The sequence below is a fragment of the Mixophyes fleayi genome, chromosome 1 (genome assembly GCF_038048845.1).
Source record: "Mixophyes fleayi isolate aMixFle1 chromosome 1, aMixFle1.hap1, whole genome shotgun sequence".
In the NCBI taxonomy this organism is placed as follows: Eukaryota; Metazoa; Chordata; class Amphibia; order Anura; family Limnodynastidae; genus Mixophyes; species Mixophyes fleayi.
The window spans coordinates 45,128,480-45,146,074 of NC_134402.1; the positions used below are offsets into that span (position 1 = coordinate 45,128,480).

The window sequence follows — 17,595 nt, forward strand, 5'->3', positions numbered from 1 at the left end:
CATTTAGACGCTGCATTATGCCTGTTTAGTCCCAACTACACGCTTACCATTTGCCGTAGAAACAGGCTACAATAGTCTGGCTGTTATAATTGAATTAATTAGATTAATTATACTTAATCTTGCCAATTACCAGAAACAGGAAGATATTAATACCTAGAATGAACTACAAGACTCCGAAGATTCATGAAGATTCATTTGTAGATAAAGTGTATGGATTTGTAATGAGATGTATAATTAAAGAAAGGTAAACAATAGAACACAATGTAACACTTGTAACAATTAAATATGGCACAAAGATCAAATATATAACGTCTTTGAAAATAGCTCCTTACTGAAGCCATGCACTGTCTGATTTATCCTGAAGGAACTTCAGGAAAATGCTAATACAAATCTAGTATTTTCCTTATTTATTCAGATTCACTACTTCACTAAAGATAATTATTGTTTTTGACCAAAGTCGATTTTGTGGCCAAGGTGAATGAATCCTATGTAATAGTCCATAGATTATTACTTTCTATAGTATGAAACTTCTATTTATCTGTCTGCACCAAGGAGCGCTGCTTGTAGGTGGATGACATGGTGGTGTTGTACAAGAGCCTGGAACCAATGATATTGGTTGTTGCCTGGGTCCATAGATTGTTGATAAGGGAACATAGTGCTGGCATAGGAATTCTGGAGAAGTACCAGGAGCTGTAGAAGGTAATTATTCTACTTACAGAATAAGGGACAGACTAGTTATGGATTTGGTTTGTGTGGGGCATAGAACTGTGTTTTATGTGGCATTAGGGATAAGAGAGAAGGGTGCACATAGGTGAGATGGAAAAAGTATGCAAAGTTGAATATTATTATTGGTAGCTGGATAAGGTGATAGGATAGTGCAAGTAGTAGGGTGGGATAGATTGGAATAGAATAATTGAGTGCAATGGTAGGCAATATAGATAAATACTTAACTTATATCCAAGCCATGCACCCGACGCGTTTCATCATAGGACTTTGTCAGGAGGGATCGCTTGTGAGGTTCGTGGCTTTGAGAAAATTATATGTGTGGAAGTCTGATTTCCTGACATATCTGAGTCTACAATGGTGAGACAGTTACACTGTATAGTCTTTGTTGCTGTGACATTCTTGAATTGTGTACATCTTTCATGTACATCTACATTTTAAAGTTTTTCTCAATACAAAATGAAATTCCCTGCTATATGGTGTAACCCGACCCTGTCTCTGCTTTATTTCACATGTTTCTATCCGGTGGATATATAGTAACTGGTACATAAATCAGCAGACACCATATTCGTCTTAGCTCTTTATAAAAGTGCAATTTACAACTGTTGCTGAAGATTTGGATTACTAAGAAAAGGCCAAAAAACCTTTTACCCTATGGACTTTTAATCCTATTTTTTTGTGCAAATAGCATATTGTTATTTTGTTATTGCTTTATAATCAAAATGATGTATTGAATCTTGAATTTATTTTGTTTACACTTTTCCATTAGATAGTAGAAACTGATGAACACAACCAATGAAATGCATTTCTCTTGTAACAAAATGAATTGTAACTTTAAAGTCATCCTTGTGGGTAAATTTGCAGCTACAACCTGTAGATGAACTTACATCCCTCAGTATGTCAGAATTGGTGGAAAACTTTTTGTAGCTATTAAGATGCAGATGAGACCACTGTTCTATAAATTGTCTGTTGCAGTTGTTCTATGTTCTTGCTCGGGAATAATCGATGGAAACTTTGCATTTTTTATGACTGATGAGATAATGTTTCCAAACAATCTAATACACTAATTTTCTGTTTCTGAAAAGTAAAATATTCTCAATGGGATCAATAAAGTGAGTATATTGACATTCAAAATACATGTGTATGTGAATATCTATTTTTACAGTGAATTGCGAGCACCATATATATCCATGAAAGTTCTTGATGATCACTCTTGGTTTGAGATGCTATTGTGTACCCCTCCTCTGTATGTGGCAGAACCCCTAGTCCCATGTCTGAGAACGCTCATTTACGGATAAACTGATCACTGCTAGTGCCGATCCCCTGGAGAAGTTTATCTGAATCTACCTCTAAGTGCACTGTGATAAAGCTGGTTTGACACCTTCTTTAACATGGGTAGATGAATTGCACTAGAGCCAGATCAAAATTGCGCCCCATTAATGTTCACAGTGTGCTGTGTCAGAGATGATCTGGAGCCATACTAGGCCCATAAGACCTCTTCTGTGCAGAAAATACTAGCGATCACATCACCATTGCTTTCTAACTCCCACAGGGCAAGATTATGGCACAGAGGATAGCGACCTTAATCAGATTGCTTTGTTCATGTGTCTAAGCAACGATTGGGTATCCAGGAGGAGACCTGGTTGCTATCAACTTATGAGCTTGGTGCCAACTGCAGTAACTTATAACGCTGTGGTTGTGGGTGCCAATCGACACATAATCTGTGGCCTCTAAGTTTGGGAAAAGCTCCGGCTCAAATTTTATGGTGGTGGCAGTAAAAGGGTTAATGTTTGTTTGCCTATCAGCAAGCAACATGTAGATTGTGTGCATAGCGCACAAACTTCTTTCTGTTTGATAAATTGGCCTGGAACCATTGGCAACAAGTTGGATGTATGAATGTTGTCTCATTAACAGGAACATTTTACATATGTAACCCCAAAGATATAGGCACTCATTCCTAAACATACACCAGGCGGTGGAGTAACTACATGGGACAAGAGCTCTTCCTGAATTACAACATGCTAACTTAAACCTGCAATACGTTTATACAATTCAATTACTTAAATTAATTTACTGTACGGTGCTAAAACTAAAAATTGTAATGTAACCCTCCAGATTATCATCTGATTTATATTTGCCCCAATTTCTTTATATTGATACAAACCCCATTAACTGTAAACCCTATAAACTAATGTTGATCATTTTTAAGTGAAATAAATTTAAGCCAAAATAAATAAACAAAATAAATAAATAAATAAATATAAGCCCCAAGGTAATACAACCACCCAAAAGGTATGTTTGTAACAAAGAGAAGTGTTGCAGTAGGGAGGAGAGCTGACGGGTAGCCAGTGCTGCTTCTAGTACAGACGAAACTGGTAGAAGGATTTTTCTCTGTTACCTCCTGTTTCTGCTATAATCTTTGCTGATCCCTACAGCTCAAACCACATATAGCAACAATAACAGGGCTTTTGTCATTTTTCATTACATTTGTATGTGAATTAAGGTTTGGTTTAATTATGTATTTAATAATTGCTAAGCAATGACTGAGGGATAAGTACATTGTTTAAAACATAATTGTTAATAGATGAGATACTTGTATAACTAATATTCAAATATGAGTGATAGTTTAACAGTTAGTAGTGTTCAATATCTTTGTAAAAGTGAATCATGAGGTCGGCCCTAAATAGATTGCTGACCCTTATTTTTGGGCCCTGACCCAAATGCCAAGAAGCCATCAACTACAACTATAAGCATGCACCCTTACTACCCGCTCCTACTGTACTCTGCGGTGTAATTATAGAGGAAAGGGCAAAGCCAAAGGGTAGTGTTGGGAGGGGTTATCGGCACCAGCTCCTACAAAAAGATAATGATATAGTCAATTGTATCACTATCAAGCTACTTGCCACTCTGCCATCCTCACATCCATCTTTGTATACCAGCTATGAAGGATTTGCCGGTCCAACGTTTACTAAGCAGCAATTGATATAGGATACATATGCAAGCAGATTGTTGAAGATAAAGGTTATATACAGGCCCAACATTACTTAAGGCACAAGTGATTTTAGGACGTTTCAATCAAACCTATATATATTCATTTTTTGATTCTTACTTCCTGTAATACTGTCACTGGCCTGGAGAGGTACTACAAAAACTTTATTTTTCTTTGTAGTTGACATTAACTTGTACCAAAAAAACCTCTGTCACCTCTGAAACAGTAGCCATACTGACTTCATTCAGGGACAGTGCAGTTACTTTGACATAATCACCATCATCTTTTATTACATGTAAAAATTTTAAACATTTTGGCCCTTAAAAAAATCACTGAAAACTAGGAGAAACTTTAAAACAGTATATTAATTAAAACGAAATATGAGAATAAATGACTGAATGACGCTACCAGTATGTGTGCTCAGACATAATCTAAAACTAAATCCAAATTTAATTATGGGAGCTGCTAGAATAGGGAGTTAATCAGGCTCCTTAGTTACAATCAAAAATTGGGAGTATATTTTGCGCTCAGGTTTCCACGTTAGATGTTGGAGTGTATATGGAAAATAGATTAATTTTATGTAGCTTAATAGGCTAGTAGTTGCCTAGTGCGTAGTTAGTGACAGGGAGAGATAGTAAAAGTCAGTTAATGAGTAAACACATTTAGTTGTATATTTTCAAACTGAGGGCTTGAAAAGTGGAGATGTTGCCTATAGCAACCAATCAGATTCTAGTTATCATTTATTTAGTACATTCTACCAAATGACAGCTAGAAACTGATTGGTTGTTATAGGCAACATCTCCACTTTTTCAAACCCGCAGTTTAGTAAATCTAGCCCTTAACGTTCCTAAAAGCTTCAAAGTTACTGATCTGTCATTATATACAATAGACCAAAAACTGTATGCTTAGGAGAAACGAAAGGAGTTACATTGTTGCTACAGATTAAATCATTGACTAGAAGTTCAACTCTACCATTGTTCGTCCATTACTTGCTCAATGGCTTTTATTAACTTGCCCGATCACTAACTACACACAGGGCAACACCGATCACCGAGCCTATAAAGCTATATAAACTCATTTACACACCAACATCTAATGTGGGAATTTGACTGCAGAATATATCACTTATTTTTAATTAAAAAGAAAACCTAACATTTTATTTCCCCCCTTGTTTTTTATATCTACAGTATTTGTCACAATCAAAATAAGGTATTTTTGTAAAAAAAATATCTGAACCTGTAGCAGTATTTCAGTAAAAACTAGGTCTATATAAAGCAATTTTCTGTTGCTACAAGATTAAAGTATATTTAAATAAACTGTAATCATACCTACTGCAGTATTTATTTCAGTTAAAAAAAAAACCTTGTCTGAGACAGGTTCAATGTGCAAATTTGTTTGCTGGACCCAAATTTAAGAAATTTGAAAGAATTGCAACTTCAGCTGTATTGATTCACTCATCTCTATTGTGTATAATGCCTTGGCTGCTCCTTAGTACAAAAGGTCCATTGATGTACCTCTGAATATGCAGGAGGGGGCGCTCATACACACTCCGTCTGGTTGCTCCCACCGGCTGTACACTGCAGGAGTGACCGCGATGACTGCCCCACGGAGAAGGTAAGGGGCAATAGAGTGAGAATACTTCCTCTCCCTCTCCTGTCCCTATTTCTCTCACCTTCCTGATAACAATTATTGTAGAGTGGCAGGTGGTGAAAGCAGTACTGAGTGCGGCAAGTTGGGTGCCTCTAGAATGGTGCAATTTGCTGCCACTAGAATGCGCTGCCTGAGATGAGGATCCGAGGGACCACCCAGCTGGTACTGGACATCAACCTACTAGAAATATATTATGCAAAGCAAAGCAATAAGGGGAGTACTTCTTACAAAGTATTTATAGATTCGATTGTTCTATAAAGACTGCATTCTGTGTTATTTTGACCCCAAAGCAATCATCATCATCATTTATTTATTTATATATCGCCACTAATTCCGCAGCGCTGTACAGAGAACACACTCACATCAGTCCCTGCCCCATTGGGGCTTACAGTCTAAATTTCCTAACACACAGCCAGACAGAAAGAGAGAGAGAGAGACAGACTAGGGTCAATTTGATAGCAGCCAATTAACCTACCAGTATGTTATTGGAGTGTGGGAGGAAACCCACGCAAACACAGGGAGAACATACAAACTCCACACAGATAAGGCCATGGTCGGGAATTGAACTCATGACCCCAGTGCTGTGAGGCAGAAGTGCCAACCAATAAGCCACCATACTGCCTCAATACAAAGATTACCATTAGCATGTCAGACCAGAACTTCCGAAGGGCTGATTCCGATTGTAAAAGGTTTACTAGAATAGAAGCTATCACAGGGGCAAATAAAGACTTTACATGGATGCCTTTTCCACACTGACTTTTTCTCATATTGCAATTTTTTTATATATATATGGAATAAAAGCTGTAGTATGGTCTGTGGTTTTGAATTAAAGGCCATTACGTCACAAGATCATTTTTTTAGTACTTTCCAAATATTTTTGGGATAATATTTATTGCCTTGGGGGGATTCCAGGCACCTGCATACTCAGTCCTGCTCCCCTTAGCAGACCGCTTCAGCTAAAGTAATTATGTCTGAATACAGTTTTCTTTGTCTGTAGCACAATACAATACTTGAAGCTTCTAAGCTTTTGTCCTTTGCCGTACTAGAGCTACCGGCATATGCAAAACATCAGCGTGAAAGCAAATTCTCTTTATATCTCAGAGGAATCCATCGTATTGTTCAGCAATGCCACATTGATTCTCTACTTGAGATTCGACTGTAAACCAGCCCCACCATTCATTTTACCAAGAACCGTTGCTTCCCTTGTAGAATAAAAAAACAGTCTATTCCACAGTGCTACACATAATAATCACTTTTACTCCACAAGTTGCATATATAGTGGAAAAACAACACACATGTGAATCATTTCTACTTCTGGCAAGAGGCCCAGAGGGTCAAATTAAGTTCATTAATATAAAAAGCTCAATGTGCAGTATGTATAGCAATAAAATACATTTAACACAGCCACTGCCATACTGGATAAAGCCATCATACAATCACACTTTTATAATAGAGTATATGTTGGGCAAATTAAATATTCTTGCATTTCTCTAAAGTTTTTCGTTAATCTGATCTCCATATTGCTAACTTCTCCGCCATAATCCTGATCTCCCTAAAGACTGGGGGCGCTCACGAGCAGGGCGCTCTCTACCCTTTGTCTCATGTCTGTACCTTTTCTGTCTATGTCGAATGTACCCGTTATACTGTGTGTTTAACTCATAGTTGCCTACTCTCCCGGAATGTCCGGGAGACTCCCAAATTTTTGGGAGTTCTCCCGGACTCCTGTGAGAGCAGGCAAAAATCACGGATCCAGCTGTGGCCGTTGTTGAAGATGGTGAGGGCGGAGCTAAACGCGCCATCGTGGCCCCGTCCCCTGCTGCGATTGGCTAAAATTGCCTATGACTGACAGGGGCGGAGCCTAACAGCGCACCACGCGTGGCCACGCCCCCCTCGATGGACCCCCTCCCGGACAGCTGCCTTTAAAAGTAGGCAAGTATGGTTTAACTTTTATTTGTGTGAGTGTAATAGTTTTATGTTTAACAGAATTGACGGAATTTGTACTCGATTATGTGCTACTGTAGTTGTATTTGTACTTGTTTTATCATGTTGAACAAGTATTCAAGTGATTTTTATGCTGACTATGTGGCACTGTGTTATCTGTGGCGTCTGATAAATAAACAATAATGATGATGATGATATTTTCCCCATTCCCCAGATACAACAAATTAGAATGCTTAAGATACATAGCTAGAAAACAACAAATTCAGAAGTCAGTAGAAATAATGGCCAGTTTACAAAAACACATGTTGATCACTTTTTAAAAATAGAGTAAACCTACTACAAAACAATGTAGTAACATTGTATTATTCCTCATTATTACTGCTACAATATATTATATTGTCAAGTGCACAAATGGTTCAAAGCACACGGAGAATGCATCATTAAATCACGACTAAAGCGCATTTTAGTTTTCATATGTCTTTTTCCAGCGCATGTGTTGGAACGAGTCCTACGATTCATGCCGCTATCTGCCTATCTTTGAGAGTGCGTTTAAAGATGATCACCAGTCAGCAGAAGTATATTATTTTAATAATGATATGATAATATTTGTAAATGTACAATTGTGTACAACACTATAGCAACCTATCAGACATTTGTGGCGCTAGACCAGCGGTGGCCGACCTGTGGCTCTAGAGCCACATGCGGCTCTTTAAGCTTTAAAATGTGGCTCCTGGCCAGGAGGGTCACCACAGTATAGTGTTCCAGGCACCGGCAGGGGCAGATTGGAAAACATTAATTTGCTTGACTGACCAAGAGGAGCTGTGTCTTGTGACCCTACTTTGCCAAATGCAGGGAGGTCACAGTGTCACAGACAATCAAATCAGGGAAGGAGGAGAGAGAGTGTTATGTGCTCTTCCTCTTTCTTCTGCGTGGACAATTAAGGGCCATGTGAGATATGCTGGCGTATGAAGAGGCTAATGGGCATGTAAGGAGACATGAAGGCATTTGGGGAGATTTGATGTAAAAAGTGTAGATGTCTGTTGGCATGTGGGGAGGTTTGTTTGGCATGTAAGGACCATGTGGGGAGGTCTGATCATGTATTTGGAATTTGGGCAGATCTAATGGTATGTGGGGAAGTTGATGGTCATGTAAGGGGCCTGTGGGGAGATCTGATGGCATGTAAGGGGAATGTGGGTAGGTGTAATGGCATGTAAAGTACATGTGGTGAAATCTGGTTGGAGGTCTGATTTGCATGTGAGGGGTATAATGGCATGTGGGTAGGTCTGATGGGCATGCAAGAGGCATGTGGGGATGTCTGATGGGCATGCAAGGGGCACGTGGGGAGGTCTGATGGGCATGCAAGGGGCATGTGGTGAGGTATGATGGTCATGCAAGGGGCATGTAGGGAGGTCTGATGAGCATGTAAGAGGCATGTGGTGAGGACTCATGTATGTATGAGGAATAAGGACCATGTGGGGAGGTCTGATCATGTATTTGGAATTTGGGCAGATCTAATGGCATGTGGGGAAGTTGATGGTCATGTAAGGGGCCTGTGGGGAGATCTGATGGCATGTAAGGGGAATGTGGTGAAATCTGGTTGGAGGTCTGATTTGCATGGGGAGGGGTATAATGGCATGTGGGGAGCTCTGATGGGCATGTAAGGGGCATGTGGGGGTATCTGATGTCATGCAAGGGCCATATGGCGAGGACTGATGGCATGTAAGGGGCATGTGTGGCAGTCTGATGGAATATTTGAGGAATGTGGGTAGATCTGATGGCATGTGGGGAGGCTGATAGGCATGCAATGGCCATGTAGTGAAATCTGGTTGCAGGTGGGGAGGTCTGATTTGCATGTGGAGGGGTATAATGGCATGTGAGGAGGTCAGATGGACATATGGGGAGGCTGATAGGCATGTAATGGCCGTGTAGTGAAATCTGGTTGCAGGTGGGGACACAGCAGTGAGGTAAGAGCTGTGAAGTGCAGAGCTGTGTTGATTTGATTATAATTCTGAACATTTTCATATTGTAAATTATGTTATATTTTCAATGCATGTATGTATGGTATGTGTGTGCATGTTTATACTGTGTATATGTATATGCACACACACACACACACATAAAAAGTAAAGTTGGCTCTTTCCGGTATCTATAGATATTTTTGGCTCTTGGTCTCTGACTGGTTGGCCACCCCTGCTCTAGCCAGATATAAGCTAATGTTTGATTGATTGCTCTTTATTTTGATGCTTATGTTTGTAGCAGGTCTTGATAGTATAATTATGTAACTTAATATATGTTCTTTGCATTTTAGTCTGACATATCTTGTTGAACAAAAAGTAGAAATGGAAAAGACATACATTATAAAATGATGATAAACTGCATTAAACATAGTAAACATGTTCTTTGGGGTAATATAGTATGAGAGCACACTCTATCCATTCATTGGACATATGTGAAATATTCTGAGCAGTTGACAAAAATTAACTAATGAGATTTTCGTTTGGGTAGAAGGAAATTCTTTAATATAATTGTACTCTATTCTACTCTGTAATACTGCTGACAAAGCTAACACATGTCCTGTGTAAAGGAGGTGGTTGTGAAGGTCTTAGGGTGTTAAGCGTTGCGTGCCTTCAAGCACCAATGATTGAAATCCAGTCTTGATAAATATATAGGCTTACTGTCTGTATTTGCTGACTTACTGTATCTCTTTGGTCCATCTTCTAAGCAAAATGACAGTGTTAATGTTGCATCATCTTCGAAAAATTCTGTTGTAAAGGCATCCCACCATAGATTGTCACTATCCTGGCAAGGAAAATAAGAAAATGTATGTTAATAAATAAATACACAATGTGAGCAAGTCAGCATTGACAAAGTAAAGTTTTGTATTGTGAAAACATTTAGGAAAAAAGAAAAAACATTATAGATGAGCGATTTGGATTCACATTAAACCAAAAAAGAAAGTTTTACATTTCTGGGTTAAGCCTCAGATTGACTCAGAATTATCAGTTCTTCTCCTTGAAAGAAAGGCAAAATATTATGTTTACATCATCGGATTCTGCAAGATTTGGTTGCCGCCAATTCAGGCTTCTGACTCTCTGAGAAATGTAGCCCTGTTGACATCTCTGTGCGTAATGTTATAAAAGCCCATCCTAGCTCACTTGGTATTATTGGACCAAAACATACTGGTAGGATAATTGGCTGCTATCAACATGACCCTAGTGTGTGTGTGTGTGTGTGTGTGTGTGTGTGTGTGTGTGTGTGTGTGTCTGTCTGTCTGTGTGTGTGTGTGTGTGTGTGTGTGTGTGTTAGGGAATTTAGACTGTAAGCTCCAATGGGGCAGGGACTGATGTGAGTCCACTGTACAGCGCTGCGGAATTACTGGCGCTATATAAATTGATGATGCTGATGACCAATCAGTGAGAATTAAACTCAGGGCTAAGAAGAGACATCTATTGTCAGTATTGTCATTGGTGCTCACAGATATGGAGGGAGCCTGCCCAACGCTAGAGCATCACATGCTGCAGCAGGGCCAGTGTCTAGTCTGTGGGAGGTTAAGCGAGATAGGTAGGTGTATTTTATTACCTGTGTCTTTATTGTAATCTTTACTATGTGTTTGATGGACCATTTGTATGTATGGATTGCCATGCCTTGGTACTGTGTTAAGGTTCATCATGGATCTGGTGAGTAACACAATCCTGGGGATTTCAGGTGTGATTCTCTACTTTGAACTTCATTCTGCATTAATGTCATTACCTTTATATTCTGTAACGATTATGTAATTTGATTTGAAATGCCTGTGCTTATGTAATGCTCATTATTGGGATATCTCTGTTCATGATCAATGAGAAATGATAGGAACAAGATTATACATAGATAGAAACAAAGTCACTAATGTATATATTGTGTGACTGTACTACTACTACTACTACTACTACTACTACTACTACTACTACTGGTCATCTGCTTCCATCAACAAAGCAGCGAGTAATGTGAGAAATTGTGTTGGTACAATCAGGAAACCGCTGACATAATAGAGAATTATCTATAATTAGGCTACAAGTTGGTATAACTGCATGCAAATTATATAAATACTAATGTAGGAACATAAAAAAGCTTATAATGATATTGTGTTTTTTTAAAATTTTTGTTTAAATCCAATGATGGGTTTGAAATCAAAACTAAAACCCAGTCTGGCTCTCTCATGTCTTATAATTATACAATGGTGCATATAACTAAAGTTACATTGTGATCAATTGGCTACATGACAGTCTATTTACAAATGCTACATTCACTTTTTTGGTTTTAATTCAAATCCATGCAGTGATTGTCTGAGCTTTACAGTATAAGATTTGATTCCCTGAATTATAACACAGAAAATCTAGAATAAAATTTTACCAAATGAATTTTTTTTTCATGAAACGTCCAACCAGATATGTATATATATATATATATATATATATATATATATATATATATATATATATATACAAGTTAACCCGTGCATGATACTCATGCATTCTAGTCAAATCAAGCTACTTAAGGGCTTAAAAAGGTTCTTGTCATGCATTTGGGCCTAGCCCAGGCCTCCTCAGGGGAAGAGCGTTACTTTCCGATGCAAGCAGCCTTTTTAATGTGTGTTCATGAGGTAAAATTACCTCACGAAAATGAGTTTGACCCCTCAACTCGTAAATTTAGCCTTTACTACCCCTCCCACGGGGGGAATGGGGAATGATGGAAGTTAACTGACTTGACTATTCTAATTTTTTTGTCAAATAATGTCAGTATACCAAATTTCAGGTCAATTGGATGAGCCCTTTCTGAGAAAATAGTTTTTTCCACACACACACACACACACACACTAACGCACGCCTCTACACATGTGTGTTCATGAGGTAAAATTACCTCACGAAAATGAGTTTGAGCTCTACCAAATTTCAGTCCTTTTTGAATTTTTTTTCCCACACACACTAAGAATTTAGTAGGTCAGTGTATAACTCCGCCCAGCAGGTGGCGCTGCAACTTGGTTTTTTTTTTTTCCACACACACACAGACAGACAGACGCCACTAAGCATTTATATATTAGATATATATAAAATTATAAAGATATAACAGATTAAATTACTACAATTTTCCTATATGAAATATATGAAGTATGGAGGTACAATAAACTATTCAGTATTGCTTTCACTTTGCATTGCATCTTTAGTAAAAATGTCATTATACCCCCCCCCATACTCCATCATAAAAGGCACCTCCAATGTTATGGTGGTGGCTATTTACAAACCAAAAGACCAAACATATGCTGTTGCAACATCACAATGGTATTTTGTCAGCTTTGTTAGAACTTTGCAATTGGTATGTAGAATGTGTTCATTTTACACAGTAAGGTGGGCAGTCAGGGGCATTTATAACCACTGTGGGACAGACACGAAGTTGTCCCTGAGTCATCAGAATCTGCTTCCATGAAACAAGATATTTAAAAGAAAGTTGTGCATATATATGCTGTGTATGGTACTAGATTGCTTTATGGACACATAGGGCCTCAATTCAGGCACGGGCTGGGATAGGCGTGGCCGGGGGGCACACAGGCGGCCGCATCATATTACAGGGGATGACATCGGATGCGGCCGAGGGGGGAAAAACTGTTTTTTGCATACGGGGCGGCCGGCCGGCCTACCCCCGGCCCTAATAGGCGTCTAACCCTGCCCCCCGGGCCAGCCCGCCACTGCCTTATTTAGAGTCGGACGCAAAGTCCGTTTCAGGCGCATCCTGCACATTTCCACTGATGGGGCATGCTCAGTAAGCAACAGTTCCGTGCAGTTCCGTCTGCTTTTCAGACGCAGTGTACACTTGTGACAGCTTGCGTCTCAGTATGAGGGAAAGGGCGGAACACGGAGTTATGTAGGCGTGACCGTGAATAATTTAGAGACTATGGACGTGTACCCACAAAAACTACCCTAGTCGGATAAAGACGCAGGCGGAACACACGTCAAAAAAGACAGAAAATCTGCAGCAGGAATTAGGTGGCGCAAGTAGCTAACTAGCTGCAGGAACTGGTCGCAGCTCGGTAGGGTATTACGAGTGGGACGCAACTGGGGTTGCATGCCATTCATAATACCCTACCAGACGGCGGCACAATCCCACTCCTGCTCTTTCATGTACGTCTTAGATGCACATTGCGTACGACTCTAAATGAGGCCCATAGTGTCTGGTGCAAAGCAAAAAACAGGAGCATATTTGCCCCTGGGCCAAACCATGTTGCATTGGAGGGGGAGGTAAATTTAAAATGTGAGGACACATTTATTCTTGGGGTAGAGCATGTTCTTTATCAACCGCGGCTGCTGTATAGTACAGTGCTGCCTAAACGGAGCTGCTGCGCATGCGCGGCAGCTCTCTCGCTTTTTTTTTTCGGTGGAGTGGAAACCGCCCTTAAAAATGCAACGTGCGCCCCTGCCAGGTTTTGCATTCAGGAAAAATAGCTCTCATACAAGCTTTAAAGTATTTACAGACCTCTCTACCAGGCAACATATATATATATATTTTTCCTGTCCTGAAATTGCAATGATATAAGCACACCAGTGCACGGAGATACATATGTTTTTCATCAGATTCTAGATTTCTGTTTTTCTGTTTTCTTTGGGGTTATTTGAACTGGTTGTACACAGATGCCAACAATTAACCATACTAAGTTATTATCTTCTGTCAGTCCTGCATTAAACACAGTTTCACAGATATTATGAGGGAAACTGTGCCCCTGGTATACATATTAAAACAGCAGTGACAAGTTTACAACAGTTTAATGTGTCTAAAGATGTCCCTGAGGATGACCAGAGTTCATGTCACTAGAGCACAAGACATAACGCAGCATGCTCACTGTAACTTAGTCATCTGACGAGTTTACTTTCATCATTAGTGAGGTTAATATTGCAGGCTCCCATCATTTGGTTGCATTCAAAATTGCGTAGGGGTAAACACGACCTCTTGTAGAAATAACTTTAGGCTGAATTTTCAAAGGTCGGAGAAATATAAAGTACATCCACATAAACCTTTACTATTGTTCTTGTAGCCAGAGCAGGTGACACCAATAGGGTGATGGAACAGACGGCAACTTGAAGCAACGGTAGGGAGCGCGTATTGGGGAGAAGTTGTGGAGCAGCAGCATTTTGCAGCAACCAAGAGGAGTGTTCACAAGTAATTATACTAACCCCCCAAAAAGCAATTGCTCCATTTTTCTTTGCAATTGTACCCACTAGTAGCAATTTGCTTATTTGAAATTATTTGTATAGAACTGGGTAGCACGGCAAATGCTAATCTTGTATCCGAGTCATAGGCAACTACCTTTGGACATACTCCCTGCTGTTTGATGACACCAAACCAACCACGTGACTCCACAATACCTACACCCCAGCACCAAGCTAAGCATCATCCTTTTGCTACTTATGCCAGGTAGAGGATCCCCATGTTTGCAGCACACACAATTTAGAGCATTGATCAACCCCGCTACAGTTAAAGAGAAGCATCTAAACTACAAGTAACCTAAATGTTAAACATATAAGCAAAAGTGAAATGAAGGAAGCAAAAGAACATAATAGAACAAAAACATTATTGTTTATTAAACAGGTAAAGACAGGTGTAAAGTAAATAAGTAAATGTAGAAGATGCGCTATAAAAATTAAAAATGAGGAAGGCAAAGGCTATTAACCATATTATCAGTGGTGTTAAAATACCAAAATAATTAGCAAAATACACTGCAGAAGGTGAAAAATCATGAAAGCATACAAGAATAGTATTAGCAAAATAATCCAGGGGGATGATATATTTGTTCAGCTTTTACATAGGGATCCAACGAAAATGGAAAAACTATTGGTAAACATTTTTTCGAGAAATCATAATTATTATATTAAAAGTGCGTTTGCCAAATATTTACCTGACATTTTTAACCAAGGTCTCTTGGCAGGAGTTATACCTGTAGTTTGGAGAATTGCTTGGATAAGACAAAATGCCCATTTATAGACAAACCACTTGTAAATCTAATTTATTTATTTTTTATTCAAAAGATTTTTTTTATTGGAATTTCCAAACCAAAGAATGTACAAAAAAAACTGCAGCTCAAATAACAGAAAAGTATGTTGTTTACAATAAACATAAGCACATTAAGAAGGAACAAAAAAGACCAGAGACAGTGGTGGAATGCAACCTAAGGGAAAGAAGTGGGGAGGAGACATCACCGGGAATGTCCACAGTTCAGCCTGGTAAACAGTGAAGCTTTCACATAGGTTAGTAATAGAATGTTGGAGGTATTGATTGCACAGTACAGATCTTTAGATAAACCACCCTCAGAGTATTGTGTGCAATTATGGAGAACTCACATTTAGATTAATACTAATGAATTACATAAGATCCAAAGAAACATTAGCGTAACTATCGTTGTTGTAGGGGGTGCAGCGGGGACTTGCCACACTCCAATTTTTTTTTGTGAATGTTACCTCACTCTGGAAGAAGGGTTTCAAAGATAGCTTAGCATGCACAGCTTAGAAGACAGGCAAGAATGGCGATTGCAGCATTTAAATATATAAAGGCTGTCAACAATGTTCAAGGTGTCTTTAAGATGATTGATTAAATTCTTGTGAGTATATTTACTAAACTTTGGGTTTGAAAAAGTGGAGATGTTGCCTATAGCAACCAATCAGATTCTAGTTGTTATTTTGTAGAATGTACTAAATAAATGATAACTAGAGTCTGATTGGTTGCTATAGGCAACATCTCCACTTTTTCAAACCCGCAGTTTAGTAAATATACCCCTTGGACTAAACAATGTCAAAAACTGGTGGATGCAAAACTAAAGAGTAAAGTAAAAAATATCATTTTACTTAAAGATTAGAAGATGTCTTATATAAACTTCCTATCATAAATTTTATGTTAGTAGGATGGGGAAGGTAAAATTATATATTTTTTTAAAAAAAGTTATTTCACCTATAAGTGGATTGTCTATTAGACAGATGAATTTAGATAAATCTATTGTATTCTGATACTTTATGTTATGTCTTTATTTCTGTATCAAATAAATGAATGGTATGGATAACACATTCAGATTTTTACCTCTTTCGTTTTTTTTAGGCAGGACAAAAGGAAAGAACTTTATGTTAAAAAAGTGAGCGCAAAAATTGCTTTTTTAGCAAACATTTCTAAAGTCCAACTTAGCGGAAAATTTAATTCAAAAGATCTGTTCAGCTAGAAATGCAGGAATCAGTATTGGGAAATAAAAATGCTTCGTTTTTATGAAAAAAAAAGAAACAAAAGATTAAAAAGTGAAATTCAAGAACTGCCCTAGGCAGCTTTAAGTTATGGACTGACAGGTAGTGTGGAGTTTTACCAGACTAATTATTTTTCTATTCAACAGTAATGAGAAATTGCCATGGCAACTAAGTTCTCCCATGGCAGACGGTATATGCACACCACACAGAGAGTCATGCGAACGGAACAAGTAACACTGAGCATATACTGTACATAGAATGTTGACTCATTTTCCTTTTTGATGCACCTACATCCAAGAGGTAATTGACCAAATGTGGATAATAGGAATGGGAAGGCTCTAAAATGTAGCATATTACTGGCACATTACAATGTTTGCATGAAAAACATGTGATGGTCCAATCTAAATAATTAGTAATATGGGACATAATAATACAAATAATATCCAATTATCTCCTGCACCTATTGGAGATAATGAACTCTTGAAGTAAAACTAATATGCCTAATTGGTTTTGCATCCGACACGGAACTGGAAAACAATGCAAGTTAATGAAATAATTAAAGCTGGATTTAAACAAAATGTATTAAAATGTATATTACAGTTACAGCTAATAAGATATTTTTTAATTTACTTCCTACAGCAGTGCACCATAAATGGGGAAACATGAACACAATGCACTGCAACATTCTGGATGCTCACGGATTGAATACTTCTTTTTGGTTCAAGAAGAGCTGAAAAATTTGCTGATATTGGCAACATTTTATGTGCTAAATCTATAATATGGCAGTAATCAACACATATAGGACAGGGACCCAATAAGAGTATGAATAGACAATGGTTCCACTGTGAATAAGCAATTTTCTTTGACTTTGTGGCATTTAATTCACTTTTTTTCGTACTTTTGAGCACATTAGTAGGCAAAAAGTGACATATTCATGACCAGTATTTTCCCCCATAAAGAAAGTATAGGCAGACGTGAAACTCCAATCCAATTGTTAAAACAGAGAGTGACAAAAAGTGTTGCATTTTGATCACAGTGAAA

The 17,595-nt window shown here is 38.4% G+C and overlaps 1 protein-coding gene across 4 annotated transcripts in view; it reads right to left on the reverse strand.

The window, feature by feature from the left end:
* Positions 1-17,595, reverse strand: part of LDB2 (LIM domain binding 2) — a 271,061-nt gene that overhangs the window by 148,787 nt on the left and 104,679 nt on the right. For all 4 annotated transcript variants that reach the window (XM_075194699.1, XM_075194698.1, XM_075194701.1 and 1 more), the window contains exon 2: positions 10,000-10,102. In XM_075194699.1, the coding sequence (XP_075050800.1) occupies positions 10,000-10,102 (103 nt within the window). The remainder of the gene's footprint in view (positions 1-9,999; positions 10,103-17,595) is intronic.